Here is a 22,088-nt window from a genome sequence, read left to right on the forward strand (position 1 = left end):
CAGTGTATAGAAGTATAGTGTACTCACACAGTGGAACTAAAGTTAAAGGCTGCCTGTGGATGTGTGTGTGCTTGCTGAGGGGCTAGATTTGGAAACTGTCCTATGCAGGCTCTCCTCTAACCCTGCTTAGCTTTGGATCCATTTTCTCCCTTGCCATGACTTGGTGAGTCTATTCCTTGGCTATTAAAGGCTTTGAAGGTAGGATTTTCTAAAGCTGCCTAATAGACTATGATTACTTCCCTCAGCTATTTCTGAGAGGGCTGTTTTCATTTAAAGACACTCTCAAATGGCCCTCCAAACTGTCCTAGTACATTTAAAATGTTAGTTTGTTGTGGCTGGAGAGAAGGCTCGAAGGTGAATAGCACTTCCTGCTCATGCTGAGCACCAGAGTCCAGTTCACAGCACCCATGGGGCTCACAACTCCTTGTAACTCCAGCTCCAGGGGACCTGATTACCCCCTTCTGGTCCCTGTGGATGTGTGTGTACACAGACACATCTTATAAATAGCAGCTTGCTAAAATTTCAGAAATACAGCTGTAATGTACTCCTTTTTATGTGCAGAGATGGGGGATGTTGGAACTAAAAGTATTTACAAAGCTAGTCAGATATGGTTTAATTGGAAGGCAGAAATGGTTGGGTAGAACTTTCTTGGCTTCTGCAAGCTGGAACCTTGTGTCCCCCACTACATGACTCCTGGGATGCTGTGGTCTATAGATGCAGGGTGGCTGATGGGGCTTACCGGGTGCAATGTTCCGGTGCCCAGACCTTGAGCTCCTTGAGGACTGAATCTCAGAACATGAGGAGCAGACATTTAGGTCTTTGAGGTCTCCCTATCTGCATGGTTCTAAAATCATAACAGTGAAGCAGACTCCATTCGCCTTGGTGGATCTCAGTTCTATAGATGTGGTACTTTGTCTCCTTTCAGTAACATATAGCTGTTGGTTGTTCTTTACTCTTAATCTTACTCTTTGAGTGGCCCATCACTCAGCTCCCAAATGAAACACACACAGAGGCTTATTCTTACTTATGAATGCCCAGCTGTAGCTTGGCTTGTTTCTAGCCAGCTTTTCTTAAATTATCCTATCTACCTTTAGCCTCTGGGATTTTATATTTCTCTATATACCTTTCTTTACTTCTTCTTAGTCCATGGCTTGCTGTGTAGCTGAGTGGCTCCTCTCCTTCTCTTCTTTCTCCTTTATCTTTTCTTCTCAGATTTCTCCTATTTATTCTTTGCCTGCCAGCCCCATCTATCCTTTTTCCTGCCTTGCTGTTGACTGTTAAGCTCTTATTAGACCAATCAGGTGTTTTAGATAGCCACAGTAACATAGCTTCACAGAGTTAAACAAATGCAACATAAAAGAATGCAACACATTTTTGCATCATTAAACAAATGTTCCACAGCATAAACAAATGTAAGACAGCAACATATCCCATAACTTTCTCTTGCAGGCTCCATGCAGGAGGTGACTCAGCTACAGCTTCAGTTGCAGCAAGCACAGAAGGCCCACATCCTAAGTGAGAGCATGAATAAGGCGTTGCAAGTGAGTGCTGTCTCTTAGAAGAGTCTTAGGCAATGCTACAGCACCTTTTTTGAACCTTAGGTTTCCTGTGTAATAAGAGAGGCTGGACCTTCTCCATACTAGCCTAGGCAAGTTTTTCAGGATCTCAGCCACCTAGTTAGGTCTAGGCATTCCAGCCCAGTTCTGACGAACTGCAGAGCAGGCCTCTGCCTCCTGCCAGTCTGTCCACTGTTGCTCCTGCCTTTGCAGGCGTATCCCAGGGTCCAGGGCTTCTACAGGTGTGGGGAATATTTAGTTGGGATGTGATTCTCTCACATCCTCCTCCACTTTAATTTCCCTAAAAGCTAAGGAAATTGCTGGAGAGGACTTTTAGTGTTGTCTCTGCTGAAGGAAGTACTCTGCCTGTTGATCATGCAGGCAGAGCATAGCATGCTCCTTGTTGGGCTCCTTGTAGTTTGTCCTCTGTAAATGAAAGGGTTGTGAAAAGAACTGCCTGTCTTTGCGTCCTCATTCATTGGGTTAACTTGAAAATGTGGCATGAACCATGAAGTTAGTTAGAATGAATGTTAGTACATTTGAGGAGGATTTTCTGCATTCTACTGATCCGATCACTAAAATAAAGTCTGAAACAAAATAACTGATTTTGCTATTCGGGTAAATAATGCAAGTTATTTTTGTTCTAGGAAGAATTAGCAGAGCTTAAAGATGAGATTTCTCTCTATGAGTCCGCTGCAGACCTCGGAGTACTTCCAGGTGACTCAGAAGGAGACTTGAGTATAGAGCTCACTGAATCATGTGTGGACTTGGGCATTAAAAAAGTCCATTGGAAACAATCCAAAGCTAACAGGTACTGCATGAATAGTTTACTGTAGAATGTTAATAAAGCTGGTGATGAAGGACATGGACATGGGTGACATGATGCATAAGTTAAAGACCTGATTAGGGGACATTGTGTTTTAGAAATTCTTAATAAATATAAATGCCTGAAAATCCAAATGAACAGAATTAATTATTAATATTGTGCTTGTAATTCTCATCATTTAGACAGACACGGTATAGAAAGCTATGGAGGGGATTATGTAGCTAAAATATACAGATTATGGGCTTGGGGAGATGGCTCATTGGTAGGAGATCATGCTTATGCAGGCTTAAGGACCTGAGTTCAAGTCTCCAGCACCCAGCATTGTGGGAGGTTGAGACAGGAGGATAGCTGAGGGTTGCTGACTACTAGCCTGGCTCCAGGTTCAGTTAGAGACTTTGTTCCAAGGGAATGAAGTGGAGAGTGATAGGGCATGAACCACACACATACTCATACACATACACAAATACTACAGACTATCTGTTTGAACTATTGAGGTAAACGTTAGCCTGGTGTGTGAAAACAGTTGTTTTGCATTAATCAGTCATCTGTGAGAAAATAAATGAGCATTACACTTTCCTTGGGACCTTACTGGAATCTTAAATAACTTTTTGTAGATTTATTTCTGTTGTGCATGTTTTATCTGCATGCCTGCATGTGCACATGCTGGTGTCTGTAGAAGTTAGAAGAGGTGTCACATCCCTTGGAATTGGAGTTCTGGGTGGTTGGAAGCTACCATGTGGGAAACTGGACTCTGCCAGAGCAGCCAGTATTAACCACTGAGCTGTTTCTCTAACCCCGAAATCTCACTTTTCTAAAAGGATTTCTTTTATGCTTCTGTTATTGTAGACATTTTATCAGTCACGTGGGTGTGGGTGATGGGGAAGGACTGGGGAGGGTTGAAGTTTAATTATAGTCAGGCATTCAGTGGATTTTCTATACACTTGGTGAACTTTTCATCCTTATTATATGGAAGGTACTTTGTGAGGTTCTGAAAAAGTCTGCTAGAAACTCCTTGGGAGTTTGCAGTTTGCCTGGCCAGAGGAAAGGAGACATACCCAAAAAGCAACCAAGTGCTATTTGGTCAGTGCTGGCCTTGACTGGAGGATTTATCCATTCCCTGTGCTGGTTTGAGTTAGGGATGAGAGATGGAGCCATGTCAGGAGACTGGGTTCAAGCTAAAGCACGTGCTTCTTTTGCTGAGGTATAGAGCCCAAGACCTTGCTCATTCTAATTAAGTGCTGTGGTACTGACTGTACTTCCACCTCTGAAGAAAGTGTTCCTTGAGAGCATTTGGCTTTCACCTCCCACTGACTGTATTCACTGTCATTATTGCATTGTTTAATGTATGCTGTGTCTCAGGTAGTAAGCATCCGAGTACAAAGCTAAGACTCCTGATAATTTACCCTTAATGACCTTTGGGAAGAGTGTGTTTTAACACTGCCATTACAGTTTTAGAGGAGTAAGGAGGGATTTATTCAGTTGGAATCTAAAATAATGAGGTGATACAGAAAAAAAAAATGCTGTTATTTCACTTAGTAAGGCTCCATTTACCTGAGTGTCTGGTCTTCTAGGGCTCTCATCTCTACAGATGATGGCCTACAGGAAAGCAAAGAAGAAAATAGTGGAACTAGACTGATGTTTTTGGTGGGAGTCATCCTCGGCTCTTATCTAAGGCCATGTGACCCATATGTTTCTTTCTGTCCCATTAATTACCTGGTTTGCACATGGAGGCCACTATGGCTTGGGTGAAGTGGGGGGGCGGGAACTGCTATCTGCTCAGCCTTAGGGAGTTTTGGAAAGCTGAGCAATGGCAAAGTATGACCCAATCACACGATGCTGAACAAAGGCTTCCATTATGGTTGGTGAACGCAGAAGAAGTATTTTATTATTTTTATACCTAGGCCCTTACAAATTTAAAGTTAAATATAGTCATCTTGAAAGCATACTTTGCTGTAAATGCCTTATTTCTTATCAATGCCAAATGAATTCTCTGGAACAAGAGAAAGAGCATAGGCTTCAGATCCAGGATGGTTTGAACCACTGCTTTGCCTTTTGCTAGGTAAATGGCCTTATGACAGCCTTTTAACTTTCTCTGAGCTTGTTTTTTGTTTTTCCTTTAATCTGGCTTTCTCTCTTTGGGAACTTAAAAGTAAGAATTAAAATGATGAATGTCCTAGGACTTATTAGATACTAGCAAATGATAGCTATTTCTGTTATTTTAGAGGTGATTGGTTAAAATATGTCATTGATCAGATTTTCCATTTATCAACTTCAAATTCAACACATACTTTATAAAGCATTTTGATCCCCAATTTTGTAGCAAATGTTGGCTTTACAGGAGCACAGAGGAGCGAATCACTTGGCTCATGTAGTCACTCGTGTCATTAGAACTTAAAATCAAAACTCTTGAGTTTTCCGTTTATTTCTGTTTTTGGAATAGTCAAGGCTTTTTACTTTAAACTTCATTTCTTCTTTATCTCTCTTATGTTGAAGATTAACGATATAGTTCATTTAAAAATATTTTTCTCCAGTTTGTTACTGCTTTTTAGTTTGTACTGTGGTTGACCTTGGAACTGAATGATGAGTACATCCATGCTAAACTCTTTCAATAGACACACTTCATCTTTACCCATTAAAATGAATTCTACCTTGTGTACCTTTGTTTTTTGTTTGTTTTGCTCCTTGAGGTAGGATATTGCTGTTTATCCCTGGTTGGCCTCAAATGCACAGCTTGCCCTGGACTCCCAAGTACTGGGATTATTGGCATATACTACCATGCCTAGCTATTCTTGTAATTTCTATTTACACAACATTCAGAGCCACAATGTAGTAATTCTAGTTTATGTTCCTATAGGTAATAGGCTCTAGGCATCTCATCATTATGATAAAGGAATGACTGACCCACTTAGCTGGAGAGTGGAGACTAACTGAACTGGAGTGGGTAGCTGGTGAGAGGTTTGGACAGTCATCACTGACTACAGCATCCAGAGGACACATCTAGCTTAGAGTCATCTCACACTGGCAGTTCATAGTTGATCACCCATCTTTGAGAAGCATCCTCATATCAAGTTTCAGGGACATAGGAAAGAAGAAATTTGTGCTTTTCTTCCAGGGAACTGATAGGTTAAATAAAAGGAAGCAAATTTTCCCAGGGTGAGTTGCTTTTTTCTTAAGCTGCTTTCAAATTACTGACCCAGGTATCAGTGACTCCCAGCTTTTACTACCAGCCACCACCTCCTTTGCCTGTTGTCCAGTAAAGTTTAAAGGTTTAGCCTCAATGTTGTATTTTACATTAATGGAATTTGAGTGGCTAAATCTGTACACAGCTTGCAGATGGCTTCCTCTCTCTGTTATTATAGTTGGCTGCTAAGCTCAAATAATAAACATTCAACAAGTGGAGTGCCGTTTCCCTTTGTTCTTCTCAGCGGGCTGCATAAGGGACTGCAGTTTATCTGGGCTTCAGGGACCCTGCTGACATAGGGTGCTATGACCTCAGGCAGAGTGGTGACCACTCTGTTTTCCCTTCCAGGAAGGAGAGAAAATGGTTTCACAAGCACTTTCTCTGCTCTGATTTGGCTTCCTCTAGGAGTACAGTGTTATTTCAGTGGCCTGCTTTCAGTCAGAGGAGGAATTATGGAGGCCTCATTTGCTAGCTGAGTGAACGGAGGACTCACAGTTTACCACATCATATAGCAGAGTACTTTGTAACGTATTTTGTTTTTTATATAACTTTACCTGTGATAGTTATGATTTCCATTTTGATTTTAAGTACATGAGGTTTTATATATGCAAACATACACATAGAATATGTGCATATTTTTATTATTATACATATGATATATCCATCCTAAGGAGTTCCATTTATATTGTTAAAAATAAATTTACTGTCAGGCGTTGGTGGCACATGCCTTTAATTCCAGCACTTGGGAGGCAGAGGCAGGCAGATCTCTATGAGTTTGAGGTCAACCTGGTCTTCAGCTTCAGAGTGAGTTCTAGGACAGGCTCCAAAGCTACACAGAGAAACCCTGTCTCGAAATAACAAACAACCAAAACACAAAACAAAACAAAACATTAGTGTTTTGTTCATTCTCTCTTCACACATGCACAATATTCTAACATTTCATTTAAAATAATCTGAAGTCTTTCTATTTCAGGAGTAAAAACTTTAATTCACATACCATTTTCTTTTTTAGATTTTGGAAATAGGGATTTATACTTTACACAGTTCTGTATATTCAGCTCCCATGCTCCCTATTAACAATTTGAATTGTTAAAATTAATGAACCAGCCAGGCGTTGGTGGCACATGCCTTTAGTCCCATCATTTGGGAGGCAGAGGCAGAGGCAGGTGAGTTCAAGTCCAGCCTGGTCTACAGAGCTAGTTCCAGGACAGGTTCCAAAACAATACAGAGAAACCCTGCCTCGAAAAACAAAATACCAAAAACCAAAACAAAACAAATAAACCAGTATATTTTCATTACTACTAATGTCTGAGATTTACTTGGTTATCTGTAGTGTTTACCCAATGCCTATGATTTTAGAGTGTGTACTAGCCACTATGGAAACTTAGGACTGTTCAACTAAAAAAAAAAAAAGACACTTCTATTGAGAATTTCATGCTTGCATACGCTGTATTTTGATATTTGCCTTTTCTACTCTTACCCATTCCAACTTGATGCCATTTGTTGTTTTTGTGTTGCATAAACCACTGAGTCCATTATGTGCTGGCCATGGTCTCATGGGTGTAGGGCCATCCACCAAGGCATGGATCTACCAGGGGTTATGTATGCCCTTACAGAAAACTGACTGTCCCTCCCCAAAAGCCATCATCTATGGATAGCGCCTCAGCTGAGAGTGGGGACCTACAAAGCATCCCTCTTCTTGCTGCAATGGTGACTGACTTGTCTGGTGTAGGTCATGTACAGGCAGTTGCATCTGCTGAGAGTTCATGAGGGCAGTGGTCCTGCATGTCACCCCCACACGCTAATAGTAAAATAACTTAAAAAAATGAGAATCTCATTCTAAGCCTTAAGCTTATTGAAAATAGAGTTGAGTTTAAAGGCTGGAATACAGCTCTGCAGCAGAGCACTTAGAATGCATGAGGCCACTAGGTTCAATCCTTCATTGTGTACAAAGAGGGGAGGGAAGTAGGAAGAGGAGAGAGAAAAAGTTTAGATTAGATTAGCATGGTTTTGTTTCCATTTTCCTGTTTGGATTTTGCCTAGACTTATATGTCAATAAGTTGGAAGAGATAACAGTAGTTGGTTTAGGGTAACTGATCTTTGCTACTTTTTTCTTCCTCAGCATCCATATTGCCTCATTAAATATTAGAATGCCACATACCCAAAATCACAAGTGTGAGCTGTGTCCGCGTTAAACTGCTTATGTCTAGACAGAAAGACTAAGTGGAGAGAGTGTCTTCAGAGGAATGAACTCATTTTTGTGCAAAGATGGTGTCCTTGTATGAAAAGTTCCAATTTATTTATTTTTGATTTATGTGTACTAGTGTTCTGCCTGCTTGTTTATATGTGCACCGCTTACATGTCTGATAATCTTGAAGCCAGAAGAAGACATCAGATCCCCGAACCTGGAGTTAGTTGTGAGCCACCTTGTGCTGAGCATTGAATCAAGGCTTCTCTAGAGCATTACATGCTCTTAGTCACCTTGCCATCACTCTAGCTCCCAAGTTCCAAATCCTTCAGCAGAGTTGGGGTGTAGCTCAAGCTTAGAATACTTGAATAGCATGTATGAAGCACCAAAAAACAAAGAAACAAATGGTTCAAAATGCATGACAGTCAAGGCATAAGATTAGGACACGATTAGGGCTTGAGGAATAACTATGTTTGATTCGTTACTTGGTTTAATCCTAAAACTGACCATTTCCCCATCAGCACTGCACAGAAAGACACCCCAAATGAAGAGCTTTCGAAAGAGGAGGTTATCCTGAAGTTGAAAGCCCAAGTTCAACGCTTGCTGAATAGCAACTCTGTGAAGCGTCATCTGGTGTCTCAGTTACAGAGAGAGCTCAGAGACTGCCATGGGACAATAGAAGCTCTCCGGCAATTGAAGGATGGCGACAAAGTCATGGAGGTGAGGTCCATGGGGCCTGTACAGTTCAGAAGTCCCTTTGAAACATGCAGTAAAGAGAGCCTTTACGCTTTGTAGATGTAAGTTAAGTTTTTGGTTTCCTGGGGTTCCTTTGACTCTTAGAAGTAAAGCTTATAGAGAAAAAAGACAAAAAAAAAAAAAAAAAAAAAAAAACCCTCTTGAAAGGGTATTTTTGGCTACCTAGTGAATAAGATACCAATTCATTGTTCACAAATCAAATGAAAGGGGCATGTCCATTTTGTCCATTGGCCTGAACCAATCCTGTGCTTTAAAACCCTGTTAGTAATCGTCTTGGTGAGACCTTTCCAGTGGTTCTCAACCTTCCTAATGCTGTGACCCTCTCATTGAGTTCCTCATGTGCTGACCCCAGCCATAAAATGTTTTTATTACTTCATAACGCTAATCTTGCTACTGTTATGGATCATAATGTAATATCTGCTTTCCGAAGGTCTTCAGCAACTCCTGTGAAAGGCTCATTCCACCCCAAAGGAGTCACAACCCACACAGTTCAGAAGCTCTGCTCCTATGCTCTCCCTGGCTCTGTTCTTATAAGAACCTGTCTCTGAGGAAATGGGGTTTATATACTGGTCAGCACCTTCTTTTGGGTTGTGTCTTTTAAATTTTGAGACAGGATTTCACTTTGTAGCCCTGGCTAGCCCTCAACTTGTAATCTCTGCCTTTGCCCCCAGTACCGAGGTAATGGGAGTGCTACCATATCCTGCTCCTGATATCCACACCTCAGTATTCTTTAGCCAGTATCTTTGGAGATGAGGAAAATGAAGGTAGGGGAGTCGGTGGCCCAACTGGGGTTTCACATTCAAACTGAGGAAACTGAAGATATTATGTGACTGATAGGGGTCAGGGCTATTGCTGGAAACTCTATCACCAGATCTTGAGACTGGCCCTTTTCCTCCTCATTTTACCATCTTTATTGCCAAGAAAAATAATGCAGAAATGAATTGGCAATTAAGAAAAGAAAGTAGGATGTTGAAAGGAATGTAGGGAGTATATTCTTTTTTTTTTTTTTTCCCTGAAGGGAAATAATTTTTAATCTATTGCTTTTTTATGTCCTTGTTCTTATGCCAAAAGAGTCCTATTCATTAAAAAATTTTAAAAATCCTGTCAAATTATGTCAGATGTTCTAAGGTGCTAATTATTGTGACTTAAAAAAAAAAGAAGAAGAAAAGAAAGAACTGGTTACCCCTATGACATTTGTGCCACTATTACACACATGGGCATCTCTTGCCATACCAAGCAATACTATAAGTTCACAATGTTAATAGCTGAGTGAGACTGTTGATTTGATCCACCCTCCCCACCCCCGCCCCCGCCCCCAGAATCCTGCATTGCACCTTTTGGTACTATAAAAGCCAGAAGGTTGGTTTGTTTCTGTTAAACATTCAAGTTTGGACTGCATTTTAAGATGAAAGTTTATGATCACCTCAAACATTATATGGACTCTTTTATCCCAAATCTTTATAACAGGACTGTCAATTAATCTGTAAAGTTAGAAAGCATGATTGGGAGGCATTGGGATTTCTATGGGGAGAGAGAAAATAGTTTAGTTATTCTTTTTTTTTTTTTTCTCCTAATTTAACTATTGATTCGTTGTGATCCCCCAACTTAAAAGTGTATTTTAGCTCATGGTGAAGGGGCATGGCTCATTGTGTTGGAGAAGGAATGGAGGTGGGAGAGGTGACATGGCTGGTCATGGTATGTCATCACAGTCAGGATGCAGAGAGAAATGGATGCTGCACTCACCTGGCTTCCTTCTCCTTCCTTTTAATTCATTCCCAGTTTGTAGGATGTTGCTGCCTATGTTAAGGGTGGATCTCCTCCTCTTCAGTTAAACTCATTGAAAATGCTCTCATAGGAGTCTAGATGCATGTCTGCTAGGTGATATCAATCCTTTGAAGTTAATGATGCAGACTAACAATTATCGTTCTGCCCTTTCTCAACTTGACACCCAAGCATAGCAATTTCAATCCTAACATCCCAGCTCTGATGCTCATTAACTCTTTAACTTACACACACCCAGTGAGGAGTGGGAGGTCTCTGTAATTAATGGATACACTTGCTTTCCCCCCATCTGCCATGTCTGAAACTTTGAATTTGTTCACACTCCTTTTCCTAATCTTTGTGCTTCACCTGCTCTCTCACTGGATGCTTGAATGAAAACAGAGGAGAGCAGTGAGTAGTAACCACATCTCAGTCTTAATATTCCTTCCTCAGAACTACTTAGTTCATTCCTTCCAAATATTGCCTCACACAGATTCCCGGGCTGCTGCAGAACGCAGCTGGGTTCTTTTCTAGAATGTTACATGAATGGCTGTAGTTCAGTCGACAGCTGAAACCAGGAGAGCCAGACTTTACTGTCTGAATCTGTCAGCCCCCCCCCCCCCTTTGCTTCTACCAGAACTGTCCAATGAGCTCTGCCTACAGCATCTCATCATTTCTCTAGCTCACAGGTCCAAAATCTCTGAATCCCTTTGGCAAAGCAGTTAAAAGTGCCTATTAGTCACACTGCCATGTAGTCAGGGCAGCAGTGCCCCCTTCGAAACAATCTGTTTCAAAATCTTTTCTCATGACTGTGCCCAGATAGCATCATGGAATAGATTTCAGATACGTCCATAAACTGAGTAATGTACTGATTCTCCTTTAGAGAATAGGGAGCCTATAGATATGGAAACGCTCAGATGGAACGGGGCACACAGTTATATAAAGAAAGAGGTCCCACTGTGGTGGCAAAACAGAACGAAGGTGAAGGAACTCTTAGCTTCCCACTTTTCTCGTCCAGTTCAGTGGCTGAAGATTAATGTCGATGTTAGAGGTCAAGAGACTTGGAACTAATTCCTGTACCACCTAGCAGTGTGTCCATTTTTATGACTTGTCTAGGAAGTAATAAACCAGAGTATATCATGTATCTTAAAAGTAGTACCTACTGAATAAAGTATAGACATGAATTATGCTAGTAAAATGTACATAAATAGAATATATGTTAATTCTACTGAGTAGAGGTGTAGCAGAAGCGGGATATTGCCTCGTCTGAAAATAATCTTCTGAGACACCGTCCGTCCTAAGCACAGTGTGGGTCAGTGCCTGGAAGGCTCTGTTTTCAGCTGCTCGCCACCAGTGCTGGGACGTATCAGCATTCGTGCTAGATGGTGACCGGAATTTATAAATAACATTAGGAAAAAGTCAAAATAAGGGAAATACCCTGCAAAGGAACTAGCACCCCTAGAAAGTGCCATGGGTTTGAAAGACAGAATGAAGAACTATTACAGCCAGGAAGAGACAAGACAATTAAATGCAGAGTGGCATTGGTTTAATCTTGATGCAGAAAAGGGTATTAGAGGAAAATTGGAGGCATTTGTTTGTATGAAGTATGTAGAATGGTTATTACACATCCCTGTTAGCTTTGGTGGTTATATTGATTGTATTTAAGAAAGAAGATGAAGAAAATAACATGCAAGTTATTTGTTTTATTTAAATATTTTTTTCCCCTAAGTGAAATTTTTTCAAAGTGTGTTATTCTATTTTAACTTAAAAACCTTTTTAACCTTTCAGACTAAAACAGATACTTCTGAAAAAACAACTGATCAGTTATGGCTTGATTCTCCTGAGACAATTGTCAGAGAAGATATTCTGCGACTGAAAAATGAAGTTCAGATTTTACAGCAACAGAACCAGGTGAGTAAATGTCCTGTCTTTTAATGAGATTTTTCATGGCCTTACTGACGGTAGCGCAGACTCAATTGCAGACACAGGCGATGTGAGGTAGTGGACATGTTTGGGGCAGTCTCGGTGGTTCTGTCTGTCTCCTTTACCGCTGCCATGGGCAGTACCGTAACTGGAAGGTTGAGTGATTCCTGTTTCATTTGGTAGCATGACCAACAGACAGGCTCCTGTCTTCTTAGCCAGATGTAAAGCCTTTTTTTTTTTTTTTTTTATTTTAATGAAGATTATTGAATTCTTAGACTTTCTTTTAAGGTATCAAATTAGCTTAATACTTCTCTAGTTAAATATTTCCATTTGATACATTTCAAAACAAATACATTATTTTAATGCTTATATGTCTATCTTACATGTATGAAGATGCTTTCTGTAGAATTGTGAGAGAGATATTGTATCAGATAATGGCATAAGGCTGAGGGTGTTAGGATGTTAGACTAGTCAGGGCAGGTGGTGTTTCTTTCGCCTAATCCTTTGTTCTGTGTCCAGGAACTTAAAGAAGCTGAAGAAAAACTGAGAAGTACAAACCAAGACTTGTGCAACCAGATGAGACAGATGGTGCAGGACTTTGACCACGATAAGCAAGAAGCTGTGGATAGGTGAGGAGTCATGCTGGTGCCCATTTCTTGTCTCCTGGGTCTTCTCCTGGATGGCCCAGTCTTCTGCCCTCGTAGCCCCTTTCCCAAAGTGGAGTGAGCTGTCCCCGTGGAGATCTTGATGGACAGAGGTCAGCCCCTACTTCCCAGATTGTAACTTGGAGCACCAAGACAGAGTTACGTGGTGGGCTAACCCTAGCTCATCACCTAGCAGTGTGTCCATTTTTATGACATGTCTAGAAAATAATATACCAGAGTATATAATGTTCACTGAAATACAAACTTAGGAGGAGTTTGCCTTCCAAATACCACATCCCACATTTGCAAACAGTCCTTTGGAAGATGACTTGTAAGGTGGCTACTGCTGGTATTTGTGTATTAAACATGTATGATTTGTATTCAGAGACTGTTCCTCAGTTATTTCAATTAAACAGTTATTTCTTTTTAGACACCAGTTCTCCATTATAGACCAACTATTCTGTTTGCAGTACTGGGATATTCTCATACCCAAGTCCATTTTTTTTTCTAGAGACACGAAGTAAGAAATGTTTGAAGATTCCTTAAGGCCAATGGTTTTAAATGAACTGTGCTTGTTTTTGGTTGGGGGAAACAGTCTGACCTAATTATAATTTTGCATTAATGAAAACAGGGGAAAGGCAGGCTGGCAGGCGGGCAGGCGGGCGGGCGGAAGTTACCCTGACCCTGGTGCTGCATGGTTCAGTTCCCCTCTCTTGCTAGGTGTGAGAGGACTTATCAGCAGCACCATGAAGCCATGAAGACCCAGATCCGAGAGAGCCTTTTAGCAAAGCACACTGTGGAGAAGCAGCATCTTTTTGAGGTCTATGAGGGGACCCAGTCACAGCTCAGGTAAGAGGAGGCTTCAGTGCCTGTTTGCATGTGTTTGTGTGCCTGTACACGCACACATGCATGCACACACCCACTTACTTGCTGGTTCTGTGTTTCCAAGGTCTGACCTTGATAAGGTGAACAAGGAGATGGCTGCTGTGCAGGAGTGTTATCTGGAAGTGTGCAGAGAGAAGGATGAGCTAGAATCAGCTCTCAGGAAGACCATGGAAAAGGCTCAGGAACAGAAGGTAGGCCACTCCCATTTCCTCTCACACCTCTCTCGTTTACACTAACACATCTGCTTTGAGAAGTCTGGGAAAGGTGTTCGTGGAAGCCTTTCTGTTTGGTTATATGGCTCACAAAATTAAAAAAATATCGAAATTATTAAAACCTTTGTTGAAAGGGTGACTAGATGAGGGAAGATCACATTTCCTTTTTAAAATACATTTTATGATTTATTTTATTATTTTAAATTATGTGTGTGTGAGTTTCTGTGGGTATGTTGTACACATGAGTGCAGTTGTCACAGGCCAGAAGAAGGAATTGTATCTCTGGGGCTGGAGTTACAAACTGTTGTAAACTGATGGGCGTGGGTGCTGGGACCAAACCTGGTCCTTTGCAGAAGCAGTACCCACTGAGCTGTCTTTATAGACTTATTCTGGAAGACAAAACAGTCTGTATCCACTCACTCCCCACCCCATCTCCATTTTCATGTGTTTGCTGCCTGTGCAGGAAATCCTGCATAACTTATGAGTGCCGCACACAGTGTGCCATCAGCAGCTGTGAGCGCTGCACACAGTGTGCCATCAGTGGCTCTGAGTGTTGCACACAGTGTGCCATCAGCGGCTGTGAGCGCCGCACACAGTGTGCCATCAGTGGCTGTGAGTGTTGCACACAGTGAGCCATCAGCGGCTGTGAGCGCCGCACACAGTGTGCCATCAGTGGCTGTGAGTGTTGCACACAGTGTGTCATCAGCGGCTGTGAGCGCCGCACACAGTGTGCCATCAGTGGCTGTGAGTGTTGCACACAGTGTGCCATCAGTGGCTGTGAGTGTTGCACACAGTGTGCCATCAGTGGCTGTGAGCGCCGCACACAGTGTGCCATCAGCAGCTCTGAGTGCTGCACACAGTGTGCCTTCAGCAAAGCAGCTGTGAGCTCTACACAGGGTGCCATCAGTGGCTGTGAGCACTGCACACAGTATGCCATCAGTGGCTCTGACTGCTGTACACAGTGTGCCGTCAGTGGCTGTGAGCACTGCAGAGTAAGCCGTCAGCGGCTGTGAGCACCGCACACAGTGTGCCTTCAGCGGCTCTGAGCGCTGCACACATTGTGCTGTCAGAGGCTCTGAGTGCTGCACACAGTGTGCCTTCAGCGGCTGTGAGCACTGCACACAGTGTGCTATCAGTGGCTTTGAATGCTGCACAGAGTGCCAGTAGTGGCTTTCCCCCTATACCCATTGTACTCAGATTGGATGATTGTCGTTTTATTGTGCTAGGAAGGGCAAGGAAGGGGAGGCTCTGGAGAAGGCCGTGTTTGACCACTGACCTCTTGGGGAGCTGGAGAAAGAGTATTAGGTTCTTTAGCCAAATGGTCCTTCCTGCTGCCCTCGCTGCATGTCCAGGAGTACACTCATGGTAAGCAGTGGTCAACTCCGTCCTTGGAGATGGAGATCTGGCTTGCTTGGACCAGCCTGCAGGCCACAAATTGAAAGCTACCTGCTTCAAGACTAGAAACTAGGTACAAAGTTGACTACATATAAATATTCTGTCCAGATGTTTTTGAATATATCTTAAAGCAAGGTATTGACATCATGTATGTGGAAAAGGCAGTCATGAGCAGATGGGAAGTCAGTTCATGTAATGTTTTGGCTATATTTCAGTAGATGAACAAGATGGAAAACATGCTATATGTGTTATGTCACTCAGAGGAAAATGAGGTTTTAAAGGAGCAGTTTTAATCAGTGTTGGCTACTGAATAGTTACAAGGGATTTAAAATTTAGAAATTGAGAATTTAGCTTTTTAGTGATTTTATAAAAATTAAAATAGGAGGAGAATCATTGATATGAGTGTGAAGTAGGGAACTTAGTCTGGACACAGAACTTAGGAGATGTGCAGGACCAAGATTCATGCCACGTGAACTGTTTTGGTTTTCATAAAGACAGAGTCTCATACTGTTGCCCAGGTTGGCCTTTAGCCTGCTGTGAAGCCAAGAATGGCCATGACCTCCTGATCCTGCCTCCACCATGCCCACGTTGAAACTAATCTAGGTTTTTTTGTTTTTGTTTTTTTTTTTTTTAACAGAGGCAGCTTTTAGAAGACAGAGAAGAATATGTGGGCAAACTGAAGTTAGAACTTGAAGAGAAGTACCAAGAAACCCTTAAGGCGGCGAAGCAGAACTGGCTGAAAGAGCAGGAAGCCAGTGTTAAAGAGCAGGTTGAGACAGAGGTGATGCCACGTGGAGCACCCTGGGACAACTGAAGAAAGGGGCTGGGTCAAAGTTTCTTCTGGTCACTCTGTTTATTTTTCCCAGCGCTGGCTGGCTGGGAACATGCCATGTAGAACAACCCAGCCTTAAACTCACAGACTTGTGCCTGCCTTTGCCTGTTGAGTGCTGGGATTAAAGGAATGAGACACCACACCTGGTTTCTGGTCACTATATGTATTAACGACTATAGAACTATAGGTCATTCTTCCTGGACATGTGACTTATAATTAATTAGCAAGTATTAGATGGCCATCTGTTCTGTCTCTCAGAATCTGGCTGTTGGAACACATCATACCACTTTGACTTTTCCAAATTAGTCCATGAGCTTTATCCAATTTAGGATATATGTTTTTTGGATGTTTATTTGATTCCTAGAAATGAAACTATGGCCTAATTTCCTATTATAAAATGACTCTAATAAGTCTACACCAATGTCTCTGATTATGTGATTATAGACATAAATGATTCATGCATTGGATTAGAAGAAAAGTAATGGGCAGGCTCAGCAGCCAAAACTTTAATTTTTAGTTATAAAATGTAGTGTGTTAATTAGGCCACTTTCATGCAAGTATAAGAATGTCCTAGCATCTAGTGCCATGCCCTGCTGGACTCCTCTGCTCACCCCTCCCCCATCCCATTTGTCCTTTGTTTTCTAGAGAGTTTTACTTGTACTTTCACATTCCTGTATATACTTGATTTTATGTATCTTTATGAAATCTGTAGACCCACAATGAGAGAGGATATATTTATCTTTCTGAAGCTGACTTATTTGCTGGGTGTAATTATCTTCAGCTGTATCTGCTTTCTTGCAAATGCTGTAAGTTGGTGACTGAAGGGAGCTCTACTGTGTGTAAATTGCATTCTCTATTGGTTCACCCTGTTGCTGGCATCTAGGCTGAGTCTATACTTAATTGTAGTCTATATGTTTACTGGAGCAAGGCAGTAAACATTGCTGTATGAGTGTGGCTGCCACATGCTGACTTGCATCTTGGGTAAGCATCCAGGGGTAGTGTGGCTGCACCTTTTCCTAGCTCCATTTTTAGTTTTGGAGGGACCTCCAATCTGGCTTCCGTAGTGACCGGACAGCCAGCAGTGTACAGGCTTCCCTTTTGTCTGCGTCCTTGCCAGCATGGGTTAGTTGTTTTCTTCTCTGCCTCTTCCACCTTCTTTTTGAGACAGGGTCTCACTTTGTAGCCTAGAACTTGCTATACAGATCAGGCTGACCTTGGACTTAAGAGAGAGATCCATCCACCTCTGCCTTCTAAGTACTGGGATTAAAGGCATGCACCACCATGCTTGGCTGGTTTCTTAGAAATTAAAGAACCAAAGTATGATCTTAAGTACTTAGAAAATTCTAGCTTGTTTAAACTAGATTCTGCCTATGAGCTTGCTATTTAGTTAGTGTGTTAGCCAGGAAGTACTTTTAGAACTCCAGCTATTCAGCAGGTGGGACAGGAAAAAAAAGGAAAGGCCATTTTGCTACTTTATAATTTTGCATGAGACTAATTAGACCCATCCTATTGCATTGGTAAGCATGGGGGAACTCAGGAAGAGATGTTATGTCTGTGACGCCTCCCTCTAACTTATTATATACCGTGTAAGGTTCCGGGGTGTTTGAGCTGGTAAGACTGTTTCTTATACCATCCAACTTAAACTTGTTGATGAGATTTACTAAGTGCTTGCTTTGTAGAAAGTGTTATTGATATGAAACTCCATAGTTAATAGCAAACAGTTTTGTGAGTTTTTGTTGTGACATCTCTACAGTAGCAGAATCAGAACTTCTTGGCCACATACTGACCCTGAGATGGTCTGCCCTTAATGCTGTCATTAAGTCATCATGTGAATTCTGTTCTGTAGTTAAAGCCAAAGAGAACTTTTCAAGTGTGGCTTGGGAATATATTTTTGTGGACTGAATTTCTAACCCTCATGTAATAACCACAAGAGTATTTATCAGGTATGTCCAACAGCTACTGCAGGACACAATGCGCCCAGTGTGCAGAACTTACCTAAAACATGAGATTATTTGTGTGGTTTTGAACCATGCATGAACTTTGAAGATGACAGCACTGTATCATAGTGTCAGAAAAGGGTTTTTAAGTACACATGCTTTTTTTTTTTTTGAGTAACCTTTATTTCTAGGTTTTAACTTTATCGAATGCTTTTCCTCTCATATTCCTTGTAAAAACAGAGCAGACAAAAACTTGGTCAACAGCTGGAAAAGGAGTGGCGGTCCAAACTGAATCATAGTGTAAAGGCTCCGAGAAAGGCGACTTCAGACTGTGGCATCCAGACGGACCAGATAGCCCTTGTTGTTTCTGAGGCAGAAGCAACGGTCCTGGCAGAGGAGCAGGCTCGCAAGGCCCAGCGGGAGTTGGAGCAGGAGAAAGAGGTTGCTGTCAAGGAAGCTCTTAGGAAGCTTGAAGTTGAGTTGGAGCTCAAGTACTGTGAGAATATTACACAACAGGTGATAGGCTCCGTCAGTAGAGTGAAGTTTGGGGGTTGCTTATCCATGAAAATCTGGGAAATGCTACCTTTGACTTGTACGTTTTAAACAGTTTAGCCTTTCTAGAATGAAACAGATACTGCAGTGTCTCTAAATTTTTTTCATTTCTGTTATAGAATTCTTTCTGTGTTGCTTTCTGAAATCTAAATGTGAGAATGCCTGAGAGGCATATGTGCTTGTTGTTGTAACATTCAAATTAAGAATTAATAAGAATCTTCCATATTTAGCTTTATAGAAATATTCCACTCAAGTATTTTTGTTAGTAATTTTAGATTAAGATATTTAACAGCGTTGGTGTTGAAATTCTATGCTGAGTTGGGCTGGCAGGTGTATCCCATAGTGGAACTTTGTAATTCCCATCAGTGGCCAAAAAGTGGTGCCATTGCCTTTCCCTTGAAGCTTTCACAGCCTTGCTTGAGACATGGGTGAAAACATTTTCAAAGCAAGACTGTACTGAGGAAAGTGTAGCTCATGCTAACAGAGTAAAGATGACTTAGTCTCTGTACCTAGTAATTAGTATAATGATTCTCCTGGAGGGCTGCACTTTTTATGCATGGGAGGTCAGAGTGCAAAAGACAGGCAATGTCTTAAAAATCTATTATATATTCATTATTTTAGATATTTTACTTTAAACAAGAAGCTGTCTGGGGCTCAGGATGTGGACTAGTAATAGCATACTTGTGCAATACAATAAACCCTCATTTCAATCCCAGTACTTAAAAAAAAAAAAAAGCAAAAACCAGTAACTAGAGTAAGGTAGTTAAATAGGCTTAGCTTTTAATAAATACTCAGCAGTTTGTACATATGCATGTTATTGTAGGATATCTTACAGTCAGGAAACATAGGCAAATAAATACACATGACATGTCAAGGACACCTTCCATCAGCTAAAGTTTCCTGAAATTGGGCCTGGTGTTGCACTTGAAGAGGCAGGAGGATTACCATAAGTTCCAGGCCAGCTTGGTTGGTCTACATAGTGAGTCCCAGACCAACCTGGTCTGCACAGGGAGTCCGAGGCCAGCCTGGTACACATAGTGAGTTCTAGGCCAGCAATCTTCTGAAGTCTTTACTAAGGTTAGGAAAACATTGCTTAGAGAAGTGTTTAAGATTGCTCCTTTGGTATGTATAAAACTTTAGATCGCACGAAGAAAAGTAAGTAAAGCTAACACCGTAGGGAGGAAATGTCTCCAGAAGACATAAATTTCTGTCGGAACTTTTTTTATCTTCTTGCTCTAGTTTAACCACCTGGAGTTTATATGCATGTTCAATCAGTACTTTCACTGCAAAGTGTTTGTGTCAGCCCTACATTGCTGTGTGTATTATCTGTGTCTTAAAAGAAAGAACAAATTTTAATAAGCTGTGCACATGTAATTGCTAGTAGGTTATAACCCACTCCCCTTAAAATTCATCTTGCTTAGAAGTCTTGTTGGAACCTGAAGGGTCATGTGCATTCTTACGTCCAAATTAATAGTGGACAGCAGCAATCTGTGCTAGGTATGAAGTGTGTCTGTGTCTGTGTGCATATGATGTATTGGTTGATCATGAACGAGGAGGTGATGGGTATAATTGACAGCTGACACTAGGTGACCTAACCCTCTGGTGTACTTTAGTTTTGCTACCAGGATAAATAGAACTTGGTTGGAAATGACAGATAGTTCTTTGTATGATGCTTCTGATAACTGCATTGCTCATCAGATACAGATTCCCACTTCCTGTTTTGCCCTTTGTAGGGGACAGAATTTAGAAAGAAGGATTGCTGTGCACTATTTAGTATGAAGTCAGTGTGGTTGTAATGTAAAATATGTATGAGGTCATAGTTGCTGTGAAATTTTACCCTTGCTCTGCCTCTCTCCTGTCGTCTCCTGTAGGTGGAAACAGCTGTGCAGAATGCCCGAGGTCGCTGGCTACAGGAGCTGCCCAAGCTTGCTGAGTATAAGGCACTGCTGAGAGCCCAGCAGCAGGAGTGGGCGGAGCAGCAGGAGCTGGCTGTGAGCCAGAGGGTGAGTGCTGCACTGTTCTGTCCTTATCCTCCCACCTCCACTCTGGAATGTGCACCTGCTCCTGGCATTGAGCCATCACACTGCACTCTGAGCCTAAGCAGGTGGAATCTGCTTTTATCTCACTGGAGGGGACAGTTATGCATCTCAGCACCTTGAATCTCTCATCATCGGAGAGATGCCTGCACCTAGAAATTGACCTCATTTTATTACGAACTGTTTGGTGAGATAGGGAACAGGTCTCTCCTCCTTGTTATCATTTCATACATGTGAAGATTTACTGAGCTGGCTGTAGTCTTAGAGTATGTTCACTTTGTAAATACCCAGCTCTCTAGAGAGTTTGTGTTCTTCAAAAGAAAAACCCAGATGTGCAACCCTCTCCCCCCATTTAATTTATGGATCTTAAACTAATTCTAGTCAAAAGGTAAGCAAGCTGAAAATAACTTTAAAGTTTGGCGCAATAATTCTAAAATTTGTTTTGAGAAGTAAAGGACTAGACTCTTTCTCCCCCCCCCCCCACTTTTCTGGAAAGGTGCACACAACAGGATGAATTTGAAAGCAAAAACTGCCTTGATTTACAACAACACACTTCATTGCAGACAGACTTGAGGGATAGGCCCGGCTTTGAATAAATGTTTAAGAAATAATTTCAAAGCTAGGGAATGAATGGATAGCTCCAAGATGAATAGTCTTGTAATAACCCATAACACTTTGGGGAAAGTGACCTATGTGTCACGATGAACTTTAGGTTGATTAAAGTTAAGTGTTTGAAAAATAAAACTGTGTGATGGTGCATGCCTGTAACCCAGCACTTGAGAGCTCTGATGCCCAAGGTCATCCTTGGCTACAGAGAATTGGAGGGCAACTTGGGATACATGAGACTTTGTCTTAAAAATAAATAACAAAATATCAATGTTTTCTTACTATGTAATAGTAAGTACATGAGTATTTCTTATTTCTGTATTTTTGTATGTCTGAAATATCTCAAAGGAAATATCTCAGAGGGAGAGAGAAAGAGGAAACAATATGATGAGACTCAGCAGCCAAGTAAAATAATGATGTTGGGTAGAACATAGCAAGCAGATAGCCAAAAGATCTCTAAGAATACAGAAGACATTTGCAATCCCGGTACTCAGGAGGCTGAGGCAGGAGGATGGCATATGCTTCAGTAGGTAAAGTGCTTGTTGTGCAAGCACAGATTCTGAGTTTGGAGTCTCAGAACCCACATAAAGCTGTGCATGTGCACCTGGGCTTGGCTGGAGATGGCAGGAGCATGGGGGATTGCTGACCAGCCAATCTAGTGGGAACAACAAGCTTCAGAGTTAGTGAGGCATTCTTTCCGACAAATAAGATTGAACATGACAGGAGGGAGTCCCAGTGTCAGCCTCTGGCAGCCTCAGAGGTGAGTACACCCACACATGTGCACATGTACACACACAC

General features: G+C 41.7%; 1 protein-coding gene across 2 annotated transcripts in view; it reads left to right on the top strand.

The window, feature by feature from the left end:
- Nucleotides 1-22,088, top strand: part of Cep152 (centrosomal protein 152) — a 54,979-nt gene that overhangs the window by 15,097 nt on the left and 17,794 nt on the right. For both annotated transcript variants that reach the window (XM_051183502.1, XM_051183503.1), the window contains exons 10-19: nucleotides 1,450-1,541; nucleotides 2,204-2,367; nucleotides 8,273-8,471; nucleotides 12,057-12,179; nucleotides 12,711-12,820; nucleotides 13,556-13,684; nucleotides 13,785-13,911; nucleotides 15,965-16,108; nucleotides 18,337-18,612; nucleotides 20,520-20,651. In XM_051183502.1, coding sequence (XP_051039459.1) covers nucleotides 1,450-1,541; nucleotides 2,204-2,367; nucleotides 8,273-8,471; nucleotides 12,057-12,179; nucleotides 12,711-12,820; nucleotides 13,556-13,684; nucleotides 13,785-13,911; nucleotides 15,965-16,108; nucleotides 18,337-18,612; nucleotides 20,520-20,651 — 1,496 coding nt within the window. The remainder of the gene's footprint in view (nucleotides 1-1,449; nucleotides 1,542-2,203; nucleotides 2,368-8,272; nucleotides 8,472-12,056; nucleotides 12,180-12,710; nucleotides 12,821-13,555; nucleotides 13,685-13,784; nucleotides 13,912-15,964; nucleotides 16,109-18,336; nucleotides 18,613-20,519; nucleotides 20,652-22,088) is intronic.

The sequence above is a fragment of the Phodopus roborovskii genome, unplaced genomic scaffold (assembly GCF_943737965.1).
Source record: "Phodopus roborovskii unplaced genomic scaffold, PHOROB, whole genome shotgun sequence".
Taxonomy (NCBI): Eukaryota; Metazoa; Chordata; class Mammalia; order Rodentia; family Cricetidae; genus Phodopus; species Phodopus roborovskii.